At 39.8% G+C, this 24,511-nt stretch overlaps 2 protein-coding genes across 6 annotated transcripts in view; one reads left to right on the forward strand and one right to left on the reverse strand.

Annotated features, from left to right (window-relative positions):
* THRB (thyroid hormone receptor beta) overlaps positions 1 to 24,504 on the reverse strand; it is a 377,294-nt gene extending 352,790 nt beyond the window's left edge. For 3 of the 5 annotated variants that reach the window (XM_017893420.1, XM_017893416.1, XM_017893423.1), the window contains exon 1: positions 23,870 to 24,153. The gene's annotated coding sequence lies outside the window, so the exon portion shown is untranslated. Of the gene's footprint in view, positions 1 to 23,869; positions 24,154 to 24,314 lie in introns of those variants that run through there. The other 2 variants (XM_017893417.1, XM_017893418.1) reach the window with 2 other exon arrangements.
* LOC108543061 (uncharacterized) overlaps positions 23,088 to 24,511 on the forward strand; it is a 6,772-nt gene continuing 5,348 nt past the window's right edge. The window contains exon 1 of the mRNA XM_017893391.1: positions 23,088 to 23,678. Coding sequence (XP_017748880.1) covers positions 23,088 to 23,678 — 591 coding nt within the window. The remainder of the gene's footprint in view (positions 23,679 to 24,511) is intronic.

Here is a 24,511-nt window from a genome sequence, read left to right on the forward strand (position 1 = left end):
TTTTTTTTTTTTTGAGACAGAGTGTCACTTCTTCACCCAGGCTGGAGTGCAATGGTGCGATCTCAACTCACTGCAACCTCCGCCTCTCAGGTTCAAGCAATTATCCTGCCTCAGCACCCCCAGTAGCTGGGATTACAGGCATGTGCCACCACGCCTGGCTAATTTTTGTATTTTTAGTAGAGATGGGGTTTCACTATGTTGGCCAGGCTGGTCTCGAACTCCTGACCTCAAGTGATCACCCTGCCTTGGCCTCCCAAAGTGCTGGGATTACAGGCGTGAGCCACTACACCCAGCCAAGACTTTTAACTAAGACACTTCAACATGTCAATCTATCAAGTGTTTGAAGGCTGCTACACATCTCTAAAGTTTTTCTCCTCTCCATGTATTGCTCTTTCCTCAGTGGTCCTTAATATTAACTGGTTGCCTGAATTTTCTACATCCTTCTGGATTTTGTTCTGACTGAAAGAGCGGGACCCAAAATTGCTACAATACTTCAGCAGATTACAATAAATATATTACCTCCCAGACTGGAGTAGAATTGTTCTTCTAATGCAGTGGTTTGTAGAAAGTAGAAGTTTCCAGGAGCATCAGCATCGCCTGGGAAATTATGTGACATGTAAATTCACCAGTTCCACCCTAGACTGACTGAGTCAGAAACTCTGGGGATGTGATGCAGCAATCTGTATGTTAACGAGCTCTCCAGGTGATTATAATGCAGCTCAAGTTTGAGAACCATTATTTTAATGGAGCTTAAAGCTACAATAGGGGTTAAGTCATCTACATGCTTATCAGTGCATACTAAATTGATAATTGACAGTCTTTCAGAATTTAGGCCTCCAACATGTATCTAATGCAATATTGTGGTTTTAAATCCTCTTTCAGGCCTTCTTGATTTGGACCCACCATTCCAGTCCCTCAAGATCTCTCTAAATCCACAGTCTGTAGTGGAGCATTTTGGCTCTCCTTCTCAGCTTTGTGACCCCTGAACATTTGGTAAGCATGTCATCCATATCTTCATGGTGTCCCTTACAACATCCACAGAGAGGACTGAGGCAGACAGCCAGAGGGCCTTGGCAGATCAACCCTCTCTAGCCTGCTGTTAATCCACAAAAACATCTCATGCATATGGTTGTTCAACTTGTGAAATTTCCTAACTACTATCAGCCTGAATATCTCCACTTTATCCAAGATTTACAAAATGAAAGACTTATTTTGTTCTAAAAATAAAAGCCAGAAACAATCCTTTTGATTAGAGAAGCCATAGATATTCTTCTGAGGCCTCCCTTTGTTCCTCCCTTCTTCTGCTCTTTCCTGTCCCCACAACCAGAAGAATATGGCCTAGAATCCAGGCAGACCCTCAAAACCTTCAGACCAAAGACATACCTCTGCTAAGAACAGTTTCTTTTCTCTTTCAGGTATTCTTAGTCTTCATAGTCCTACAGAGTAGGAAATTTTCCTTAAAAACATTTCTACAGAATTAGAAATTGAATCTCAGAAAAATTAAGCAATTTTTTCTCAGATCTTATCACCTAACTAGTGGGGACACCCATATTTATACTCCACTCTGTCCACCAAGGTTCATACTTTGCCTGCTATGTTATAGCAATACTACTGTGTCTATACATGCCAGGACAAATAAAAATGTTGAGGATCTTTGAGACCCTCTTAATCTACTCTTCATTCCAGAGAGTACTAAACTCAATTACTGATGGACAAAACAACACATATCCCAGCTACCTGAATGGCAACATCTTGAAACATCTATAGGAATCTAGCATTCAGTAACTTCTGCAAGAATCCCCTAAGGCGTGAAGACTCATCTGGCCACAATTTCTTTTGTCCTGGAGACTACTGACTCCTAAAAAGGAATGTCAACTGTGCAAGGGGCTTTTACACAAAGCCAATTATCTCCTCCTACTGTCTCTGCCAATCTTGGAAAAGTCAAGTCCTGGACTTGTTGAAGAAGGTGATTCATCTCTGTATGGAAAGAATGCCAACACCAACTGTATAAAAGATTTCTTTCTTCACATCCCTAACTCCTGAGGACCTGATAGTCACTTACTGCAATGTAAGTAATTATGAGCTTCCATGTTTGGCAGACAGTTGAGTAATAATGGAAGGGAACACTATTCAGACCTTCTCTCACAGACAGGTTTCAAGGGAGTCCAATCAAATTGACTGACAGAAGATTCAATTCTTGTTGAAATAAGAAACACAGGCTCTGGAGAACTTCAAGCAGCAAATCTGCACTCTTGTGCCCTTTTATTTATAAATTATAAATTTTTATAAATTCTTAATATTTATAAATTTATAAATTCTTCTATCTTCCTATCTTAGGAGACTCAAGATGAGCTTATCTGTGACTCACCATCTGCCCTATGCTCTTATATACAATCTACTTCCTTCCCGTTCTTCATGTAAACAGGCTGGCCAAAGCTTTCTGAGAAGATGGGTATTGTAATTAAGAAACAGAGTAGACAATAAGGCAAATGATAAATTTCACAAATAAACATGTAATAGAAACTTTAGCATTTAATATGTAATAGAAAATATTGTTTATAATTTTATTCTGAGAACCTAGCATGTTTTTCTAAAAGTTTCAACCATTTTGACATATCAATTTTTAAAATACGATCAGTGATGTATTTATTCATAGTCTCAGGACTCAGAAAACCAAAAGAGACAATTAAAAAGTTCATTGTGTTTCTCTAATGACCAGTGATAATGAGCTTTTTTTCATATGTTTGTTGGCCACATAAATGAGATAAAATCTCACACCAGCTAGAATGGTGATCATTAAAAAGTCAGGAAACAACAGATGCTTGAGAGGATGTCAAGAAATAGGAACGCTTTACACTGTTGGTGGGAGTGTAAATTAGTTCAACCACTGTGGAAGACAGTGTGGTGATTCCTCAACGATCTAGGACCAGAAATACCATTTGACCCAGCAATCCCATTACTGGGTATACACCCAAAGGATTATAAGTCATTCTACTGTAAAGACACATGCACACGTATGTTTACTGCAGCACTATTCGCAAGAGCAAAGACTTGGAACCAACCTAAATGCCCATCAATGACAGATTGGATAAAGAAAATGTGGCACATACACACCACATATACTATGCAGCCATAAAAAAGGATGAGTTCACGTCCTTTGCAGGGACATAGATGAAGCTGGAAACCATCATTCTCATCTAACTAACACAGGAACAGAAAACCAAACACCACATGTTCTCACTCATAAGTTGGAGTGGGAACTCATAAGTGGGAACAATGAAAACAAATGGACACAGCGAGGGAAACATCATACACTGGGGCCTGTCGGGTGGTAAAGGTTTAGGGGAGGGATAGCATTAGGAGAAAAACCTAATGTAGATGACAGGTTGATGGGTGCAGCAAACCACCATGCCATGTGTATACCTATGTAACAAACCTGCACATTCTGCACATGTATCCCAGAACTTAAAGTATAATAAAAAAAAAAAAAGTTCATTGTATGCTTTGTTTTATGTGGTATTACACTAAACCTGCCAATCAAGAAACACTCTTTTGTAGTCTCTTTGATTTACAAATAAATTTCCTGGTTAACTGTTAAAAATAACATTAACATATCTTTAGAGCAAGTACAGTACTCCTTCAAAAACAGGAAGCATAAAGCCAAAGGCAATTCAATGGGATACTATCCTCAAAATTTAGTCTTCCTTTGGTATGGGCACAGAGTGAAAAAATGCATGACATTTGGCCCATCATACTCTTATACTTCCTCCAGAGCAGACATTACTAATCAATCACAGTATTTTTTACTGCTAACCTTAGAGATCTGGCCTTGTAATATTTCCAAACACATCAGCCCTAACAGTCACCAAAATCTACTGGAGTTGGCATAAAACTATTTGCCATCCTAGGCTTTGTGATACGTCAGAATTTGTAGAATCAATGGCTACTGTTCTGGTTCAGGTTTCCTATGTAAGGAAAACAAAATCAAACAAAATACAGCTACAGCAATTCAAATACACAATCCTTCCAGCAAGGATTCTTTGATAGTGCATTTAAAAGCAAATCCTAAATTTTTCAATGGTTCAGAAGACTGCTGCAGACCACGTGTGCTACACGTAGGTAATGATGGAACTGGAAGTACAGGGAAAAGTTCAAGCCTCAAACATCATTTACAGATGGGCAGAGCTGATTCAACAGCGAGGACCTGTATCAGATTGGTGACTGCTGAAATATTTGCTTTTCTTACTAATTGAAAAGTATATATGAAATTTGTCCAATACACTGTAGGTAGGAGAATGACTTAATACAATGAACTGCACTTTTTAATTGAAAGAACATTACATCTATGATAAATCACAAAGGAAAACTACCACACTAATATGTGGCATTCTATACCTAATGTTCTAAAAACAAAATGTTCTATTTGGCATGGGCCTCAAAATTCGTCATGTTCTAATTAGTCTGGAAGCCAACAGTGCTACTTTCTGCAACTGTAACCATCACGCAACAAAAAGTGAGAGTCTGAAATATGAAGTAAGGATTTTTTTTAAGTGAGCAAAAAATTGCTAAAAATATATTATAACAAACACGAATAGCTATAATTTGATATTATTCAAGTTAATATTTTATTTTGTAGAATAAAAATAATTTATGAAAATCCCAATGATCAAACACAATATTGAAGAACTATAATTTACTTATTTAGAAATAAATGTAAGAAGTTGTTACAAGTGCTACCATCTGTAATATCTTCAATATACTTTCTTGTACTAATTTTCAAATTACACATACTTAATATATATACAATGTTAGAATTGTTTTTCTATATATTTATATAATTTGTGTATGTGTGTATATCTGTGTGTAATTTGAAAATTATATATACGTTAACATACATATATGTATATAATCTGAAAGGCCATGCACTAGCAAGAAGAAGACGTGACTAGTTTTGGCACAATTAAACATGATAGTTATTTTAAAAACGAGCAAAACCACACACTTCAATACTTATACCTGGGTGAGAACACCAGGTATCTCATCTTCACTATCAAGCAAATTATTTAAAATTTTCCTCCAAACACATCATTCTTAAAGAATATGGACACCATCGATTTTTTAAAATGTCTAATAACGTAAAGATTCTATGTAACAGACATCCTGATTACAAAAGCTAATAAAGAAAACGTGTTCACAGTTCCTTAAAAGCATATGTAAAATGTTTAATAAAAGACCGCTTTAAAGAACTCACTCAGGTCTTTCTAAGGAATCTCTCAAGTAAACAATCATTTCAGGAAAATCTGAGGCCCTGAAGACAGGAAAGGGCCTGAGGGCACAGTTGGGAAGCTCAGAAGGAGCTGCTAGGTCCACCCAGCTGCTGCTCTTCGGGGGCAAAGGCACTTTCAGAGACAACTCATTGTCCGGCACAGATTCTGCCTGCAAGATGGAAAGCACTTCCCTGGAACTGTGTCTCAGCCTGGCATGAGCACCCTGCTGCACAAAGCACCTTGGTTTCACCCCATGGACTCTTTCCCACAGTGGTGAAATCTGACTCTCCAAGGGTTCTCTGAGGCTTGGCTTCACCCAGATCATACTTGAAGAGCAACGTGGTTTTTCTTTCCCTCTACAGGGTGTTCATGGCTTCAGAAGGATTACTGCTACAAATGTACAAATTAACACAAACGTTTTACTAGCTAAATTTAGGTACTCATTTAGGTTTGTTAATTTTGTATAATCTTTTTGAATTTTAAGGTATTGTTTCAATGGTCGCCATCTTCCCGAGGAACTGAAACAAAAAAATTAAAATGAAAACTTAACTTTTTAAATCCGCAAAGCTAAATGAGTGTTGAAGAATGTAAATGATTAAAATTGCAGAAAGTTAGTTGCAAGTTTGTATCATTTATGCTTCTAAAGACGTTAAAACTTAAAACCGCACTACCAGTTTGGGAACATCCTGTATCTCCCATAACCTGGTGACTTTCTTTTGGATTCAAAGTTATTATTCCCTTCAAGTTAATGAATGTCCTTTGGGCAGCCTACATTTGCTGTTTTTCTCTTGATATAAGATGAGTATTTCATTAAAGCTACGGTTTTTGGGATTTTGAGAAATTCTCTGATGGAGCATTGTTTTCTAAAATTAAGAAAATAATTAAAATTCTTATTGTTTATTGCCTTGCATTTGGGACATTTTTAACGTTCCTATTTGCTATTTGGATATCTCATTCAGGAATCTTGACTGAAGAAAATGATCTCATTATCTCAATCATGCGGACAAACATCATCAAATGTGTGCATTTGAACACTGAACAATATATATATAAAGAAACATTGGGTATTTATGGTAGTGGTTTTCAAGTTTTTTTTTTTTTTTTTTTTACTGTGACTTCAGTCAGAATTCCATTTTGCAATCATGATCCAGGACATACATATAAAGGGGCATGTGTGTGTGTATGTGTGTGTGTGTGTGCACGCTTTCACATTTTTTGAATGAAACAAATGTTTCAAATACATTTGATACTCTAAAACTTTTCTATTTTAGTCTGTTTTACTTAAAACTTTTGTTGATTGTGACTTATTGTGTTAACTCAAGGCCCACTAATGTGTTGGCAGGTAAGTTTGTAAAACAATAAACTAAGTGTGATGGGTTAGTCAATACACAACAGGGTTACCACATTAATCTTTTTATAGTTTCTTTTCTGCATTTTTAAAACTTAATTAGAAGCAGAAAAGTAGGAGGAGAACAAAAGTACTTCTCAAACTCCAAAGTGAATCCAAACTCTAGTGCATATGAATCCCCTGGGGACTTTGTTTAAAGGCAGATTCAGGGTTCAGCAGGTCTGGGCTGGGGCTCTAGATTCTGTATTTCTAATCAGCTCTTGGTGATGTGTATACTGCGGGTCTCGGGGCAGCACACTCTTGAGAAATGAGGATATGGAAGTCAGTCTGAGGAAATTGAGAGGAACAGACCTAACAGAAACACAGAAATAACTGCATGGGACATTCCACTACTTTGTAGCTAATGCTGCCAAAACAAGGGTCCTAACACGGGATATGTACAGCACACACAAGGCAGCAAAAGAAGGCAACATCCAGTCAGTAGATCTCTCAGTGACATCGGCACCATCATAATCTTCTTCTCTGTGATCTTTATCCAATTGCCTTTCTCCATAACCTACACCCGTCCAAAAAAGTACAAGCAATGCAATCCTGTTTCTGATTGCTTGGACGCTACTTAGGAGTGAATTATCTGAATATGTGGACAGCTACTAGATCAGGCAAAGCAGAAACGGGTTACAGAAAACTAGCAAAAGAGGATCCAAACCAAGAATGTGGAATATGTATTAACATTTTATTTAAGGAACTTAAACTGTGAAATTCACTTGTCAAAATGGTCTGTGTTCCTAAAAATATATCTTAATGTGAAGAAGTAAATCCTATCATTCAAAGCATCATTTCATAATTTTAAATGATATAGTTAGAATTACCAAACTAGGAAATGTTGAGCCAGTCATTGTAACTGTTTCTGGTACAATACTGGGTTTTTGTACTTTCAGTCTCCAGATTTTGGAGTATGCATATATTGATTAAATAAAAATATTTTTAGTTTTGAGGAAGCTTTCTTTTATGTCATCATTTTTTGTATGTATCTGGAGGGGCAGGGAAGATGTTGCCCACTACTGCACCCAAGCATGCATCTGGCACATATTTGGTGCTGAATAAATATTTTATAACAGAAGAATGAACGGATGAACATAATTTTAAAAATAATATGTTACATCTTACTATATACTTTATTAGCTAATTTGCCATAACAATATTCGCTTTATTGTACTGAGCAGAAACCTTTACAAAGGAGGCAGAGGTGAAAAGTGGAATTCTCCAAATTAGAGTTGTTCACAATGCAGATGGGGAAAAAGTCAGGAAAAGAAAAAAGAGAGGAGAGAGAGGAAAAGAGAGGAGAAGGACAGGAAGAGGCAGTGAGAGAGAGAGTGCAAGTGTAGGTCAATGATTCCTGATTTCTGGGTGGAGAATACTGGCCCATGGAGCAGGAGGTGTGTCAGAATCAACTGGAGAAAATGTTCCAATTTTCCGGATTTGGAAATATCTCCCCCAACACCATGAGGACGAAGATCATCAGGATGAAAGAGCAGCTATAACTGATGAAAAGCTTAGCGGGTGGGGAGAGATTAAGCCTTAGAACTAAAGTCTAAACAGTGGTTTCCAACAGGGATAATTTTGCCCCCAAGAGGATACTAGGCAATGTCTAGAGAAATTTTTGATTGTCATAACTGTGGCAGGGGATGGGGGGAGCAGTGCTAATGAGAGCCAGTAAGAAGCCAGAGTTGCTGCTAAATATCCTATAATTCGGTTGGGCGTGGTGGCTCACACCTGTAATCCCAGCATTTTGGGAGGCTGAGGTGGGCGGATCATGAGCTCAGGAGATCGAGACCATCCTGGCTAACACGGTGAAACCCCATCTCTACTAAAAATACAAAAAAAAAATTAGCCAGGCGTGGTGGCAGGCATCTGTAGTCCCAGCTACTCAGGAGGCTGAGGCAGGAGAATGGCATGAACCCAGGAGGCGGAGCTTGCAGCGAGCTGAGATCGCGCCACTGCACTCCAGCCTGGGCGACAGAGCAAGACTCCGTCTCAAAAAAAAAGAAAAAAAAAAAGAAAAAAAATCCTAAAATATCCTATAATGCACACGGCAGCCCCCCGTCCCCAACAAATTATGTGCTCTAAAATGTCAACAGTTCTAAGGCTGAGAAACTTTGCTCCAGGAGAACAAGGGGCATGGTAAAGACAAGAACAGAAGCTATTAGAAGAGAGAGCATGCACTTACCATGACCAGTAAGCTGTCTCAGGTGGAAAGTAAGGTCTTAGAGAATGAAGACAGTATGGGAGGAAGATGATGGGGCAGAGGAAGGCAGTGGGAGATCTGGCTGTGACTCCTGTTTCAAGGGATCCCTCTTTAGTAGATCCCAAATCACCTGCTGGTGTGGTCAGCTTAGTGTTCCAGCTAAAAGCAGTCCTTCCCTCATGAGAACCATGCAAAAGTCTAAATGAGGCCAACAATCCTCAGGTGGAAGTGGGGGTTACAGGCTGCCCTGCTGGTAGATGCTGCTGGTGCCTTGACTATAATCCCATGGCACCACTTCAGTGTCCACGACCTTGTCTTCTGACTGCCAACACCTGCATTCCTTTGCCTGGAGGATTGCTCTTGGCTGTCCAAGTGATAGTCCTGAAACGACAGGGAATCATTTGCCTCTGGAGGCAGTCCCCAACAAATGCCTGACAGATTTCGGTGAATAAATACCTACTCCCTTGCCTCTAGGATGGGTCAACCATGAGACAAGCATCCCATGCGGTATTAAGAGTCCCCCAGTGTGACTAAGCTCCAGGTGCCCACAGTGCTTAACTGATTTGATAATGCCCACTTTACCAGCTGCTGTCCCTTCTTGGCTCTTCCTCAATTTCCTACCGGTACTTTGTTTACCTCTCCCTAAAAATCACTTGCACTTCAATTTTCATCTCAGAGTTTGCTTTTGGGGAGCCCAAACTGATGGTCAGTCTTTTGAAAGAATATTGGACTGGAAAGCATGTGATCCTCGGGTTCCTCTGATGTAAGAGCTCTCTGGGTCAACAGTATCCCTTCCCGTAGGAGGGGCCTCAGGATTACTAGAGATTGGCCAATTTTTCCATCCCCAAAGTCCTGGGCACAGAATCCTCAGAGGACCCACTTCTTTCAGACCATTAGAAATACAACTTTGGGAACATTTCATTCTCTCCCTTTGTCAGAAGAAGCAAAACCACATATTTTGCTCAAGGATGGCAGGGATCAAATGACTCTGGAGCACAAACATACTCCTTATCAGGGCCAATGCCACTAAAGTCAAACTTGTACAAGAACTCTGATGAGTAACAACACTTGACTCCAAGAAGAGACTCTTACTGTAATTCTCAGAAGAGGTAAAGAGGAAGAGTGACAACTGCCACGGGTCAAATGAAACTTGAACCAATTGCTGGTGGGGATTTAAAAATCACAAAAGAGCAAAAATGAAACAGTTATTTGAAAACACTGTTAGACAATGAAGAGAAATGAATTGTATAATAAAATCCCTTCTGGGCAATGTCCAATCACTCGTCTTCCATGTAACGGAATTCTGAGATGCTAAAAATCTTAAGAAATAAAAGGCCACAAGAAAGCTAGGCATTGTGAAAGCTGCCACAGGAGCTCTGTGTCCAAGGGGTTCCTTCTATTAGTGAAAAGAAAATTTAAAAAGTGATGGAGGTTGACACTTTCTGAACAGTCTCACAATATCATCCCTGCAGAAATTTGAACCTGTCACCTAAGGAAGTTATTGCTGTCATACAAGTTGAAGAATCAGGCCGCCAAGCTCCGGGTCTTTTTGCCATAAGCCATTCTTAAGCAAGTTTCCTTACAAATCATCAGATTGTGGATTTTGCTAGGTCTCATTTTGCAGAGAACATCCACTTTGGGGCCATGAATTCTTCCCGACTTAGTTGAGGAATTGAGAAGATCTTCTATCTCAGTTCTTATGTGTGTGGATGGGTTTCTTTTTTCTTTTTGTTTTTGTTTTTTTTACAGAAAAGAAAAAAAACAGCAACAGTAGAGCTTTTCTGCAGGACAACCTATTCCCTTATTTATAATGCAGGACAGCAGGACCTTGTAAGTGTATATTCTGGTTCATCTGAGGACATGCGGTTGCTCATTTTAAAATTAGATTCATCCTAATTATATGAAAAGAGCTTACATGTGATTGGTCAAAACATCAGGAAAGTATTACTCAGCACCTACCTGCTGGGCTTGCCTTCTAACCTGTACTGAACTTGTTTAACACACAGTCCTTGCCCTCTTAGAACTTAAAATCTAGCAAAGAAATATCTCATTGACAAATAAGGGGTGTGGACACTGAACAGTGAAGAAATATAGATACATAGCAAGTGACTAGACATGTAATACTATCTGTGGACAAAGGGTTGAGGGAAACTGTCATTGGAATGGCATGTTTCAGTGGGGCAGAACCAGAGAGAATTTTAATCTCAATTCTAATTAATCAGGGCAGGATTTCAGGAGCTCCCTGAATAAAGGATATTGGGAAGTCAGACTGAAACATAAGTGGGGGAAAATATGCATTGGACTCCAAGGAACAAAAGTTTGAATATGGACCGTTAAAAAAAAAATTAAGAACAAGGGAATCCTGAGCAGGCTGGAATCCTGAGCAAGTAACTGAGTGCGTATTATTTTTACCTTTTGCAAACCCTGAGGGATCGTTAACTTGGACAACTGACCACAGAACACACATCTTTGAAGCTGAAAAATACTAGGTCATCTATAAAACAGAGATTGTTATCAATAAACAGATAATTTAAAACTAAATAAAGAATAACTCATGCAAAATGATCGAGTAAATTTGGAGTCTGACTTCTGGGTCTTTCTCTTTGATTTCCTGCCTTTTGGACAATCATGCTCCATACCTCCAAGGTGCAGATTTACCCAACAAAATCAATGTTACTACTTCCATAATAATGAAATAGTAATAAAATTGTTTTCCATGTATCGAGCACTCACCAGGTACTACGTCCTGGCTAAGCAGTTTATAGCCATTATCTCATATAATTTCTTCCACAGTGCTGTGAAGTAAATACCAACATTATTTCCGTTGCACAGATAGAGTGATTGAAGTTCGAAGAGATTAAACTTGCCAGAGACCACAGCTGGAAGGTGGCAAAGTCATGTATCCAACTCAGTCTGCCTTTCGATGCAGGTGTAGATGCCTACCTTTCCCTTCAACATCACCTCCTGATCTCTCTCTCTCTCTCTCTCTCTCTCTCTCTCTCTCTCTCTCTCCCCCCCCCCCCCCTCTCTCTGTCTCTCTCTCTCCAATGTCCTTGCTCCCAACCAATCCAGGATCCAGGACCCCCAGCTTCCACCCTCTCATAATACACTCAGCCAATAAGAGAAGGGGGTTTCTCTTCCCTGCTCTGTGACAGGGCACTAAAATAGGACATAATTGGAGCCCACTGCTGTGGGATATGCTGAGTCCTAGAGACCTTAATCACAGACCACAAATACACTTGGGATTGAGAGCATTATTTCTCACCTATTATGGGAGATCAATAGTTGGCTAGATTCTGTACCTCAGCAACATTATCAGAGTTAACTTCTTACTACTGCAAGTTTTACTTATAAAAAATATTTAAAATCAGAAATAGGCCTGTGAAGTAGAAGACAGCCTTATCCAGGCAAATAGAAAGACACATACTGTTTATTTTTCTTTTATATGTTCTCAGCATGATACTTCTTATCATTGGTTAGTCTTATTTCTTCATAATCTAAAATGCATGTGTCCTTTGTGTCTTACTTCTTAAAATATTTTAATAATAATAAAATAATAATGTTTTCAAAAAGGTAAAATATGCATAGTTAAAAGAAAAAATTTTCTTTGTTCTTTTGACTTACCTCACTTTTATTATTCATGTCCCTCATATTTCTTTCATTTCTATAGACCTGGCTTGAGTATTTAATAAAACACACTTATAATTTGGGAAGAAAACAAGCAAACATTCTTTTGGATTAGAAAAGTGCGTGTCCCATTATAGTAAGAAATTACAGAGTAAATACTAGGTTAAATATTAGGAAAATTGGTATTTTCAAGTCAAGGTATTATGTAGAGTCATTTATTTAAAAAATCTAAAACTCTTATAATAAAATTGTCCATGAAAAATGGCTTCAGTACCTCTGTCAACATACCAAGAATCAGGTCTGGCCTTTGCTTTCTGACATCTCTATTTTAAATTTTAGCTCTCTTTTAAAAAAACAAAAACATGTTAATCATGTGCTGATAATGATATGAGGATTCATAGGCAAGTTCCCAACACTCTTTGCATAGTATGAACCACATAGATTTATCAAGGAAATAAAAATGATGGTCAAAGACAAAAAGGTAAACCAGGTCTAGCAAGGTTAAAGATGACCCCATAAGGGTGAGAAGGGTACGGGACATGTGATTTGTTCTCACCAATGGAATGTGAGCAAAGTGATTATGTGTTTCTTCCAAGCCAAGGTGGTTAAGAAGCCAGCGTACTCTTCACTTTCTGGTTCCCCTTTCAGTGGTCTGATGCAATGAGCCCATGATCTTGGAGCCATGTCCTGAAGATGGAGGAGCCCAAGACCAGAGGAACCCCTGAGTCACTGTGGAGCAGAGCCATCAATCAATCAGGAACAGCAATTTTCAACTCACATGAGCGAAAACTAAACTTCCATTTGTTTAAGCTACTGTGCATTTTTTATTTTATTTTTGCATGTAGATGGTGTTTTACTAACCAATATATCTGGCAAGAAAAAGAAAATGTCTCAATCACTTGAGTTAATGATACAGTTTACTTTTTCATGGAATTTGATAGAATCCCAGAGTTTTAACTCTAGAGTACTGTCATCAAATTACAGTAGCTACTAGCCATAAATGGCTATTAAGATGTGCTACAAGTGTAAAATACACACCAGATATCAAAAGCTTCTTAAAAGGTAAAATATATTCTTAATATTTTTAAATTGATTACATGTTAATAATAATCTAAATATATTAGGTAAAATAAAATATAGTATTGAACTTAACCTTAGTGGTTGCTTTTTACTTATCTATAATGTGGCTACTAGAGGAATTTTAAACTACATATATGGCTCATGTTCTATTTCTATTAGTGGGCTACCAGGGGTTAATAAATTAGAGCTCATCGCCTGTTTTGTAAATAAAATTTTATTGGTACACAAACACACCATTTGTTCACATATTGTCTATGTCTGTTTTTGTACTACAATGGCAGACTTGAGAGTTTCAACAGAGACTGTGTGTCCTGAAAAGCTTAAAATATTTATGATATAGCCTGTTATAGACAACGTTTGCCAACCCCTGGGCTAAAGATAACTTTGGGATTATCTAATATACCTACAAGTGTCATTTTATGACTAAAAATTAAAGCTCAGATAAGCCAAGAGACTTGTCCAAAATATTTTTATTCTTAATTAGGTGATATTTCCATAATGCCACCCATTCCTGCATTCATTCTTCATTCATTCATTGTCTTCACCCATTTCTAATATTGATCATTAAAGAAATAAAATCCTCATCAGTTAGAAAATCACTTAACATTAAATACTGAAACACTTCACACTAAATAATGAATCTCAACATGACGACGTCAACGACATTTCAATGTAGTCATATAGAAATACATTTCTGTCAGAGGAGCTATAGGCATGTACATACAATGGCAGAGAAACCCTTGAAGTAATATTCAACTATGAATAGGCTGTGAGATGGTCTTTAAATTAAGCTTCACTTGAAAACATTTTAAAGAGAATCTATCATGTAATCTGCTTTCAAATTAAACTTGAAATTCCCCAAATGTAGAGCTAGCTTGCTAAAATATTCATTATTGGAATTAAATTAGAAAAATTTTGCCACATCTCGGAGAAAGTGAAATCTGTTCCCAAAGACATCACAGCAATATATAACTGCCTCGGCTCCAGCAGGCATCATCTCTCAGTGGACTATTCTAAGAGTCTCTAACTGGGCTCATCACCTCCAGTCTCTCTCCCACTCAAGACCTATCCCAAAAAACTCTTTTAAAATAAAAATCTGATCTGCTGAACACTCTTAAGTCTCTTCAAGCTACCAAGACAAAGTCAGCGTTTCTTATTGTGTCCAGGAAAGTCCTCGCCATCTGGCTCCTGCCTGCTCCCATGGCCTCATTTATAGTCCTTTGCACGTGAGTCAGGTTGGGCTCCTTACAATTTTCCAAATGCTTCATACTTTTACTTTCACTTCATATACATATCGTATTTATTTCTGCCTAGAGTCATCCCGCCCCTATGGGTTCCCACAATGTACATTATACTTAACTATGTCATTGGACTTATGAATATTTTAATTGCCTACTAAAGTATTAATGCTACCACTACTATAGATAGCTAATATTTAGAAATATTTGACTGTGAGTCAAGCACTACATTATTTCATTTAATCTCCACATATTATAGATGAGGAAACTGAACATACACAATGAAGCCAGGTGAAACCAGCATACAAATCCACACATTTCCCACTCCATGGCCCCAGTTCCGAACCTCTACACCAGTTGCTCTCAACAGGGGCAGTTTTGCCTCCCAGTAGACATCTGACAATATCTGGAGACATTTTTGATGGTCACAACTGGAGGGTTGGGAGAGCTATTGGCATCTAGTGGGTAGAAGCCAGCAATGCTGCTAAACATCCTGTAATACATAGGACAGCCCTCCACAGCAAAGGATTATCTGGCCCCAAATACCAAGAGTGCAGAGGAATTAACAGGTTCAAAATGTAAATAGTACCTCTGCTGAGGAATACTACTCTACACTAAATCTCCTCCTGTAGATTGCCCCAGAAGACTCTGAATATCTCATCCATATAACAAGGATTTGTAAATGCTCTACCATTGTGTCTGGCACCTGGCAGATGTCCCATGCATTTGTGACCAGTGGACAGACTCCAGAAGAAAAAAATTACTTATTACAAGGCTTGATTTTTGTGTCAACTTCAATAAAGACAAATCGAAAAACATATTCTTAATCAATAATACGTGAATGCATGTGCAGCACATTCTAGAGCATGCCTTCACTTTAGCAATACCTTATGTTTATTAACCCATAGAATGTGAGATAGATTAATATGCCAGAGGCCTAGGATTTTTTTTTCACAAGGCCTTAAGGAGGATGAGATGTTTTTCAAATCCCTTATAACTGATACATTACAGGACAAATTTATAGGTTTCATCTACATAGTCATAACTTAACTTGTTTCCAAAAATATTTTATGTGTAAGGTTCCCTTGGTTCTTTTTTTTTTTTTTTTTAAAGAAAAATAACACAAGACTAAACAACCTTATTCTATTCCCTGTTGTAGCTGCAATTCAGATATAAATACTTTATTCTAGATCTCCAGATGTTGGAAGTATAGCAGAAGTGACAGTGAAGCCTAGGTAAAATTTTAAAAGTAAACAGAAATACAGCAGAAATAAACCATTCTCCAGCTTATATAAATTAATACACTTAAACAGCAGAAAGAAAGTCAAAGAAAGATTATGAGTATAATGTTTTCAAAGGTACAGAAATTTAGCAGGACTTTCACATTCTTGCAAAACACTTCAATAGGCAGTTTTAACCAGTGCTGTATACAAGTTGCTAGGGGTGTGTGTGTGTGTGTGTGAGAGAGAGAGAGAGAGAAAGAGAAAGCAAAAATGTTCCGCTGTGGTGTTAGATACTGCTCATTTGATTTATCACTTTTTACGAAATGCATTAAAGGGTTAAAACATATGAGCCTGATTTTTAAAAAGTGTGACATAGTGAACTGTTCCTCACAACCTATTGTGCTGAACTTTTGCCCTTAAAGGTTTTAGACACACACACACACGCATACACACACACACACACACACACAGGAAATAGTGATCAAATGAATTTTGCTACCTGCTCTCCCCTTTCTTGGACATTTATCATGCATGCTAGTATAAAAATAGGCTCTGGAAACTTTTACAACTTTTCAAACTCAAGATTTCCCAAACATAATTGAGCCTAGAGTAAAATAAACAAATACAGTAGTAAAAGAAGTAAAAAGTAATATAAGACCAGGATCTGCCAACATATTCAGGAGCAAGTAGAAGGAATGAAAACAAGGACGAGGTTTGTGGCTTGGGACATCAGGGTGACTGTAGCATTTCTCACTGTGATTTAGAAGCTGAGCACGGGAATCACAGCAGAAGCCAGAGACAAGCAGTGCCTTTTCCACTGTATGTGAGAACATGACACACACTTGTCACAGAGACAGATTCTGCACGTATGGACATGCCAGTCGTTAAGACATTTATGCCTGTAAGACAGAAGTGTGAAAAAAGATGACCAAGCCCAAGAAACGTTATGATTGTTATCATCAATCATTCTTTTCTGAGCACCTGATTTGTGTAGACATTGATGAAATCAGAAAAAACAGAGTCCCAAGAGAAACAAATGGTAAAGGGAAAAAGCATATCTGAACCATCGTGAGAACCAACGAACAACATGTCACAAGAGTTAAAATACTCAACAGGCTCCTGAATGTCAGGATCATACATTATGCTACTAACACCATGACTATCTTCTCAACCTTCCTCATCACAAACACTCCTGAGCCTCCAGAGGAGTCAAGTAAGTAGATTCCCAAATAAAGAAGACGTGCCTGTTTTCAGTCTACATTCCTTTGTCCACACTTTTGATAAACTTGTCACTCATGACTTTCTTATAAATGCCTAAATTCTTGATCACAGAAGAGAAGCCATGACTCCCTGAAGACCCTCTTTTGGAAGTAGGAAGTTGACTGAGCAACTCAGTCCAGACCAGTCCTTTCCTGGTTATATGTGCCTCGTCTGCAGTCCACTCTTAGAACACAGACACACGTATGTATTTAAGTGTTTGTGCATGTGTGCATATGATAAGGAATAAACTATAGATAGTATTTGTTAAAATAGGATTAGGAAAAATAAAAATTGGATAAAACATGCAGACCAGCAAGACAAACGTGAGCTGAGATATACAAGCCACAAGCGTCTTCATTGTGACAAGCTGGACCATGAATTTGTCTTCTGTTTTTTTTTCTTTTATCTCTAAATCATGATTGTCCCAGAAGATGTGAAACAGATGTCAATGATTTGCACATTGTCCATTGTTCAGTAATTTTCAAATAACTAGAATAAAATAAGCTATTCAATACAATTCAATATTTCTCAACTGCTGAAAAAATACTTCAAGATCTTTCACTGCCTTACATGAATGAGTAGAAACTGCAAAAATAGCTTTAATAGACAGCAGGCACTGTCTGACAAATAGCAAATAACTGTTTGCTTTTAGCACATAAACTGGTAAGATGATATCATAGAGGGTTTTCGTTAAGTTCCTTTAAATTATTTTGCCATAAAAGATTTTTTTAAATAAAAATATCGATCTTAGAATAATTTTAAACATATTGATGGATGTTGGTCAATCAATAAAATCAACTGAATGATTTTAGTGGTGGCTCATGCCTGTAATCCCAGCACTTTGGGAGGCTGAAGTGGGCAGATCACGAGGTCAGGAGATTGAGACTATCTTGGCCAACACGGTGAAACCTTGTCCCTACTAAAGTTACAAAAATTAGCTGGGTGTGGTGGCATGTACCTGTAATCCCGGCTACTCAGGAGGCTAAGGCATGAGAATCCCTTGAACCTAGGAGGTGGAGGTTGCAGTGAGCCTAGGTTGCGCCACTGTACTCCAGCCTGGAGACAGAGCGAGACTTTGTCACAAAAAAAAAAAATAAGAAAAAAAAAAGATTTAAACCACTATACCAATATCATTTAATTGCTGGTAATCACTGACCAGCAGACAGTCCAAGATTATCACAGATTATCTTCTTGCAAAAGCCTCAAATGCAGGTATTCTGGATTGCTACAGGTAGATCTGCCTTCTGTGCAAATTTAATATGTCTGAGGCAAGGGAGATGAGCCCTATTTTCAAGCACATCTACATCTATCAGAAACACCCTCCAGGGAGTATATCACTTTGTTAGGACTGATTGTCATGATGGAAAAGCTACAATACGGTTCTCAGGACAGTCAAGGTTCCCAGGTCCTAATTCCAGACTCCCCTGATTTGCTATTTGGAAAAGATCCTTAAGTTCACAGCAGAACTCAGTTTCTCAACTCAATAAAAATAGCGCTGCACAAGAAGAGCTGCCAGTACATAAAGACTTCAAAGCCCTTTGAAATTAGGACAGTAGGGACCAAACAACATTAGCATTGGGCATAGATCACTATTCTAGCTGTCAGTTGGCCAGGTTCCTGAGAGGAAGATATGGAAATATATGACTTGTGACTCAGTGATTTGGATATTCCCCCCACTTGTTTAAATGCCAAAATTGACTAACAAGTTTGGGAACTTAAATTGGAGAGTGAACATTTTAAATCAGAAACTCACCGGTCTAAATATATTCAACTTCCCTACTACTTGGATACAAGAGATTCTTGAGTGAATCTCCCTGGAATTTACATTAATACACATGGGCTATAGAAATCACAAACAATCTCCTCAGATATAAAATAACTATTTTTAGGGGCCATATGAGAGACTCCAATAGGTATATCCATCTCATCACAATGGAGACAATTTCAGAATCCTTTTGTATTAATATGTTGTCTCATAGGTCACTGGGCTGCATGTTGAACTGAAAGATGGCTAGCAGGGCCAGGTACATAGTAGATACATAAACATTTGCAGACTGAATGAGGAATCAAATCAAAGAATCAAAATGACTTGAAATAAAGCAAGGAGTTAACTTGCCATCCATTGCTCAACCTGCTTTGACACTAGAACAAGCCCTCCAAGCAAAACAGACAGCTGTGATCTGGACATATGATGCAATGCAGGCAGCAAACGTTCACTCTGGATAAATCCATGTCCAAATATGACACATAATACTAACTCAGAAGGCAAAGAGAAGCACTGCCCTTTCTACCCTTCCATTCATTCTTCCAACAGTGTTTCACCTGTGCCCACGTACCAAGCTGTTTGCTAGGCTATGCGGAGTCAAAGATGAATAAACCCATGCATCGTGCCTCATCACAACTTAGAGGTGGGAACAGAAATGGAAACAAACTGCCCTGCAGGGTGATAAGAGCTATATAGACTAAAGCCCAAAGCATCAGAGGCGACAAGTTCAGGGGTGTTTATGGCCATAGAGGGTCATTGTCAAGTACCACGTTGTCCTATCCTCTCAAATAGTTCTAATCAAAAGTTGGCTGAGACACTGGATATTTGGGAAAATTAGCTTACAAAGTGTGGTAACCACTCATTCCTCTAGGTTCCCTGAGCTTTATTTCTGCATTGGGATTTGTCACCAGAATCTCCACTGACAGGCCATAGTAGCTCAGGCCCCCAACAACAAACGTTCTGGGTTACTTTTCATCATTATGCCTTCGGCATTTTTTTTTTTTTCCATTCCAGAGTTGGTAAAAGACAGGACCATATAAAGAATCTGACTTTATTTTATGTAGAATTGAAGTTCAAGTATTATCCATGATATAATTTGATATTTCATACGAGTATATACTAGCTGGCAAGCACCATGGCAGGCACTCTACATGTGTCATCCTTACAAGTTTAATGCATGCCACCTCCAGACTCCCTTTTTTCTGTTAACTTGGCTACTACTAAGAAGCTCAGAGCCATATTAAATACTCTAAAGCAGTAAGTACTTAGGATTGTAGTTTAATTATCTTCCCTCCTCTACAAGATTATGATCTTTCTTCCCCTCCCATTTTTAACAGTCTTATTTTGTGAAATTGTTACTATGCATTTACTCAGACACACTTATGAAAGTTGATACTCTAGACACAAAAACAAATCACCATAATCTTCAATTATAATTTCCTTTTGCTCTCAATTGGCAAGAGCTTCCGTGAATAACTAATTTGAAGATGACTCCTTTGATATTATGCTCTGGTCACTTGAAAACTCAGATAATGCAGTATTTCCCACGATCATTTGGTTCAGAATACTTTTACGAAGTGATGAAAGGGGGCAAAAAGAGGCTGGCTGACTTAACTAATAACGTACGATAACTATCAGGTTATTTTCAAATCTATCACCAAGGCCTATTTATTTCTATCTTGTGTTGGATCCTGACCATTGCATTTTGCCCCCTCACCAACCACCATTTTTGCAGCCCAAATTGTACCAGCATGCAGTGGTTGGTCCACTTAGGGCTGCCATTGTCAGAGGCACTGCCAGGACCTGCTGAATGAGAGGACACTGCTATCACCCAGTGAAGTCTAGTCCCTGGAATTTCACTGTTAGCACTGGCAATGCTTCTGGAACTCATAAAGATTCTGCCGAAATTCAGGGAGTTGAAGGTCAATGTCTTCCGGGGATCAAGGTAACATGTCAGAAAAATTCTGCTGCTGAGGATTTCCATGTATTCAAGGCAAATGTCATTAGGAGGAACTCACAGAAATAACTCTTTGCATTATCACTACACAGAATGGAAGGCCAGCTTTTATTTCAAAAAGAAAGAGAGAGAGAAAAAAATAAAGAGTGAACCATAAAAGCATGGCATGTGTGCAACACACACATACACACGCACACACAAAATAGATCTTGCCATGCCCAACTGGCACCCACTTAGGATGCGTAGTCAGGCATTTTTGAGAGCATAATATTTGGGCACAATCATTAATTTATTCACCAAAGATTTATCCAGCACCTACTGCGTGCCAAGTATTGTTCTGGATGCTGGAAAATAAGAGTGAGTGAGGCAGTCAACAGTTCTGTGCTCATGGATTCTATATTCTAGGCAAGGAGACAGGTGATCAGCAAGCATCAATTGAAATGAACAACTGAGATTGCAAATACAATCAAGGAAAGAAAAAGAAAAACAAAACAAACAAACAAACAGAAAAACCAGTGTGATGGGTCTGAAAAGGAATGAGGGGCCGCCTTTGCTCAAGTGGTCAGGGAAGGGCTTTCTAAGAAGGTGACACATAATCTTACACTAGAATGAGAAGACCGACTGAAGAAACCAATCACCTTTACTCTGATTTCCATCCAAAAGATGGGCTTACTAAAAAAAGAAACATGCAACACCATTTGTGGCTCCGCACAACTCATGCTTTAAACAACAGCAAAAAAAAAAAAAAAAAAAAAAAAAAACAGGAAAGGAAGGGAATCCACAACTTTCTGTGTGCTCTTACGGCAATTTTAAGAAATCGCCTTTCCCAAAGATAATGGATTAAAAAGAAGTTGTCTTAATTCATCTCTAATTATGGCAGAATTTACTATGAAGAAACTGAAATGAGAGACATGGAATATTCACTCCTCTTCGTAATGTCAGTTGCTTTATGTAACAATATTCCAATGTCAATAAAAGTATACCTTTGCATTACAATGCCAACAGGAATTATTTCACTTTAAGAAAACAGTTCTGTAGCTATACTCAGTATTATTTACATTCACCGGCTATAAAATAAACCCAAATTGTATTTACTAGCAGATGGTCTCATTTCCAATATATAATAAACCTCTGAGATTAGGTAAAAATAGATTCTGTATTTCTTTAACATGCACAAATAATAAATGAACGTTCACCAATGTCTTTGTATAAAATACTCCAAACAAATCACTTGGTACTGAATTTCTGCTTGTCTCAATTAAAACACTTAGCCACCTGGCATGAAAACATCCTAAAAACATCAACTGCTTAAAATACTTTGCACTGAAACACGTTTTTCATTGTTTCCTCGCCTCTGACTGATTTCAGAATTAGAAAGAATTAAGCAGAAGTGAATTGGGGAGCAGGTCAGTCACTGAATACTCAGAATGATTCATGAACGCGTATACTAAAATGCAATTCTTATTTCTTTGCAGTGCAGTGCATGCTATACATTCTTACAATTTAAATAAGCATGCTAAACTAAGGCCAAATAATGTGACGATTGCCCAACAGGTCTACATTACCTAATACATTTGTCATTATGTAAACTGCTGTGCTTGATATTAATACACTGTGCAAGGAATGCTTAATTTCTTGAACTTCCAAACAGGTCTTTAAAACTGAATCTCACTAGTACCCAAGACCAATAACGTGCTGAGGAAGAACGTATTTCAAGTATATTTACTGATTACACAGTGTTTGAATCTTCAAAAATTCTAAATTTATGTGGAGAAAGGAGAACGGAGAATCTGAACTTCGCTGTTCAGGCAAACTCTTTCCTTTCTTTGCTTCACTTTATGAATTGTTATGCTTCTAGATCCTTCTTTCAAAATTTTCCATTTGGGGAAACTTGTACATTTAACCTTAAAAAAACAAAACAAAACAAAACAAAAACCTCATCTCATTTCCTCCCTCGCCCTCCTTAAAATAAATAAGAAGGCTTAAGAATTAGCACTAATAATAATCCCACAATGGTCATTGGGAAATCCTCCCCCAAAGTGACAACTGCCGCTAAGAAGGGCAAAATCCACTAAGAATGAAAATTCCCGCAAATGAGTCCTTCTCTGAGGGGGTGGAGGTCACACAGCTGGCACAGCTGGTATCACAACCAACTGGAGGCGACCCAGAGGAAGATGCTGCGCCAAGAGAAGCAAAGCGAAGGAGCGCGACCCAGGAGGCTAGCGAAATCCCCGCCGAGTCCCCAGGAGGAGGAGAGAAGCCCAGTCGCCAGGCACCGGCCACAGCGCACGCCAACATTCAGGATAATTCTCCTTTCCAAGCCCCGGAGTTCCGGGGCAGGCGAAAAAGGGGGGATGGGAGACCCACAGTCCCTTTAACCCTCCCCCCCGGTCTGCCAACCTTTTCCGAACCCCCATGTCACACAACTTCCTCATCATGGAAACTTCCACTGGGTTCGGCGCTGAGGATGCCAAACTCCATTTCACAAGGAACATGTCAACAGCTGGGCTTGGGGTTTGAGGAACAGAGCCGCTGCGATTGGAATAGAGCCCGGCCACCCTGTTCCACCACTGTCCACGCCGTAGCTCCCAGCCTGCCGCCGCGCGGTGCCCGAACACGAGAGGGCACCTCCTCCCAGATCCGGGGCGCAGAAGCCCCACGGAGGCAGGTAATCAGGCTGATGACACCCCCACCACCCACGCCCGCCCGCCCGCCCGCGCGCGCTCGGCTTAGCCGCCAGCACCCCTCCGGGTTCTTGCGACACTCCGTCACCATCCCGCCCACCCTGTGGACAGTTGGAACTGTCGCCCCCTCCTCCCCTCACCCCGCTGCCTCCGCGCGGTCCTCTAGCCAAATTACCAGTGCCCTGGAGCCGGTTGGGTTGAGCGCCCCTGCCCGGGGAAGGTAGCCTGCGGGCTCTTGCCCCGAGCCCGCGGAGCAGGAGGTCTCTTTTCCAAGCGCACTCACATTATTCATGCAAAGTTAATCCCCGCCGCGTCACGGCCGCCCGCCCGAGGATGTGCGCCTTCCTTGGCCAAGCCCCGCAGTCTCCACCCTCCTCCGCCCCCTCCTCCCGGCGGCGGGGTCCCGGGGAGCGCCGCGACTGGGCGTCGCGCGAGTCCTGCAAAATGTCAACTCCTTGGGCGAAGAGAGGCGGCCGCAGCTAGGGCCGCGCCGCACCTCCCGGGTCCCTCCACTTTTATAGGTGTAGGAAGCGAGTGTGTCTGGGGCACCAGAGTCCCCGCCTCTCCGGGTCCCCCGCGTGCCCGGCCCGCCTCGGCCCGCTCCCCGGACGCTGTCTTACTCCGGGCCGGGGCGCCTGCTCCACGCCGGGTCTGCGAACCGGTGACCTGGTTTCCCCTGAAGCCCTCACGGCTCTCCGACTCGCGCGGCTGTGGCGGCGGCGGCCAAGAGCAGGCAAACCCGGCTCCGCCAGGGGCGCAGCGAGGAAATGGCCTCCTGGCCGCACACCCCGCCGCCGCCGCCGCCGCCGCCGCCGCC

The sequence above is a fragment of the Rhinopithecus bieti genome, unplaced genomic scaffold (assembly GCF_001698545.2).
Source record: "Rhinopithecus bieti isolate Rb0 unplaced genomic scaffold, ASM169854v2 scaffold_23460, whole genome shotgun sequence".
NCBI lineage: Eukaryota > Metazoa > Chordata > Mammalia > Primates > Cercopithecidae > Rhinopithecus > Rhinopithecus bieti.